The sequence below is a fragment of the Lepisma saccharinum genome, chromosome 9 (assembly GCF_977018435.1).
Source record: "Lepisma saccharinum chromosome 9, izLepSacc3.1, whole genome shotgun sequence".
Taxonomy (NCBI): Eukaryota; Metazoa; Arthropoda; class Insecta; order Zygentoma; family Lepismatidae; genus Lepisma; species Lepisma saccharinum.
Genome location: NC_139237.1, coordinates 62,471,547 through 62,473,961, shown reverse-complemented (window position 1 = coordinate 62,473,961; position 2,415 = coordinate 62,471,547). Strand labels below are relative to the sequence as shown.

Below are 2,415 nucleotides of genomic sequence, written 5' to 3'. Positions count from 1 at the left end.
GAATTATCACATGGATTGAGCTTGGAATGAACCCTTGTATGGAGTTTAGTGCTTTTTTCAATATCATTTTATTCATTTATATGATTGCAATAGAGAGAAGTGATACCATATTTCCATCAGGGAGAAAATTTATAAAATATATTTTCTACACGAAGACTCAAATATGACTTATGAACCCATTTTTCAAATTTAGAACATGAAATTGTTAAAAATCTGTAAAAGGATAGACCTGTGTTTTATATGCATGTAACTAACTGAAGGAACGTAGGAACTTTCTGCCTATTTCCATCAGAAATACAATAAAGCTGACAAGAAGACCAAGAGGTAACAAGAAAAATATAGACTGAAGATGTTTTAAAGTAAGAACAACCGTGTCATCTGCCGATTCCTCAATGTGAGAACTTCCTGCAGCAAGGGTATCTTTGTTCCATTTTTCTGTCAAACCAGTTTCCATCATCCTCTGCAAGAGGTCATTGATGCGGGACTGAAAGAAAGAGCTTTTCGGGATTGCAATTGCCTGATTCAAAAGTCCTGCCGGTTCCTTGACAACATGAACCACTGGTTCGCCTTTGGTGTTTGTGAAATGTTGTGAGATTATGAATCTAGCGTTCAAATGGCAAATAATAATAGAGCAGTTCCTCTTCAAGTATATGTCTTGAATGATATTTGAACGATACAAATTAGGTCGGAATCTGTGACTCATGTTGCGACTCTCTGGATTCATAGGGTGTGAAAGTACATATCGCATATTGTAGCCGGCGTATATAGGGAAATCTAACTCGGACACATCTTTGACAGTTTCAATTTCTGGGTAGTGGTGAGAGGTGGTTAGCAGTGACACTAGGGCGCTCTGATAAAGAGAACTGATTATCAACGCAAAATAGAAGTAAAGCATTATTATGATCTTCAAGTGCCTAGTCTCTAGTTCAAAACTCGGTGAAACAAAAAGCAGAATGAAAGGTAAATAGAATAAAAGTTTGGTTATCCGTTTTTTATCTGATTCTTTGAAAAAATTTCTGTTCATCAGAATTACGAATTCAACAAACAAAACCACACCTCCGATCCACGCCCATATGTGAAGTGGGAATGGAAGTACAAGGCTCATCCACTGTGGGAGTTTCTCTGCTTTTGGAACAACGAAAACCAAGTTTTCAACTAAGAGTCGAATACTTGTGTCCAATACGAGGAATCTTTGCAAGGTCATTCCAATAGGAGTGACGCTTAGGTCTATCCTGTTTCTCTGAGCGTCGCCAGTCACTCCACTCCAAGAACCATTTCCGAGTCGCTTCCCGAAACTTCCGCCATGGTACAACTCAACCCACGAAGGTGTGAAATTCATGTACTGCGACAGTGTCCGAAAGGGTAGACCAATCATTCCTGAGATGCCATGAAAATCTTCAGGGTTTTCAGGTATTGTGGTGTACGGGGTGAAGTTGAAACCGGAAACGTGGAATATTCTTCCGTTCAAATCTCTGGGTACGTTAGTCTGCAACATGTCTTCCACAACTTGCCTGCAATTTGATTCGCTTACTTCTGAACTTTCCAAGAAGTTAACTCTTTGAATTGTTACGTTGCATGGCGACGATCCTTCAGTCATTTCGTTCGTTTCTTCACATTCATCTAAGAGCAACATGAGAAAGTTAAACAAACGCTGAGTTTTAGCAAATTCAGTTACAGCGCTTGGAAGATCACCATTTGACGCTTTGCCAATAATTACTAATCTAGCACTTGGCTTGGTTTTGAGCAATCTGCGCATAAGGTATTCAACTGATGTTTTATCCTGCAAGAAAACAACTATTAATCCCGAATTATGGACGAACATTTGTTCGTTCTGTTCTTTTGCTGTTGCCTGGTAGATCACTTGAACTTCTTCTTGGACATTTCGCATAAGTTCATTGGCAAGCGTCGTGTCATTTGATCCGTCCAGTATAGAAAGTACAGGTGTTACCTTTACACACTGTGTTAAATACAAACCCATGTTAAGAGTTCCTTTCCCCATTGATGCCCGGAGTGTATTAGTGCAAGCAACGCGAAGGATTATCAGAATCAGGAACCCTTTCAACAAATCTCTCATTTTTACACTCTTGCTGTTGATGATGACATATCTGGAATAAAGATACATGAATGTAATATTGTGTTTAACCAAAGTGAGAATGTTCTTAGAAGTGCACAGAAATATACTGTAAGTTTTCAATCTCCTTCTACATCAATGCAATTCATAACTTCTATTCGGTTACAAGTACTTGCACTCTTTAGAGATTTCAAAGGAGTCTGAACTGAGGATATTCGATTGATTGATTAAATTGTTATTTTAAGTCCACTTTATGCACAGAGAGGCTAATCGGGACTGTACCTACAGTTTAAAGTGGGATCCGAACCACTGTGCCAATGTGCCTCCACCAGGTATCGAACATG

The 2,415-nt window shown here is 39.0% G+C and overlaps 1 protein-coding gene across 1 annotated transcript; it reads right to left on the bottom strand.

Moving 5' to 3' along the window:
• Positions 1–250: 250 nt before the first annotated feature.
• Positions 251–1,999, bottom strand: LOC145992455 (ionotropic receptor 21a-like). The gene has a single exon (XM_083128838.1). The coding sequence runs from the start codon at positions 1,997–1,999 to the stop codon at positions 251–253; it is 1,749 nt and encodes a 582-aa protein (XP_082984964.1).
• Between the last annotated feature and the right edge of the window lie 416 nt (positions 2,000–2,415).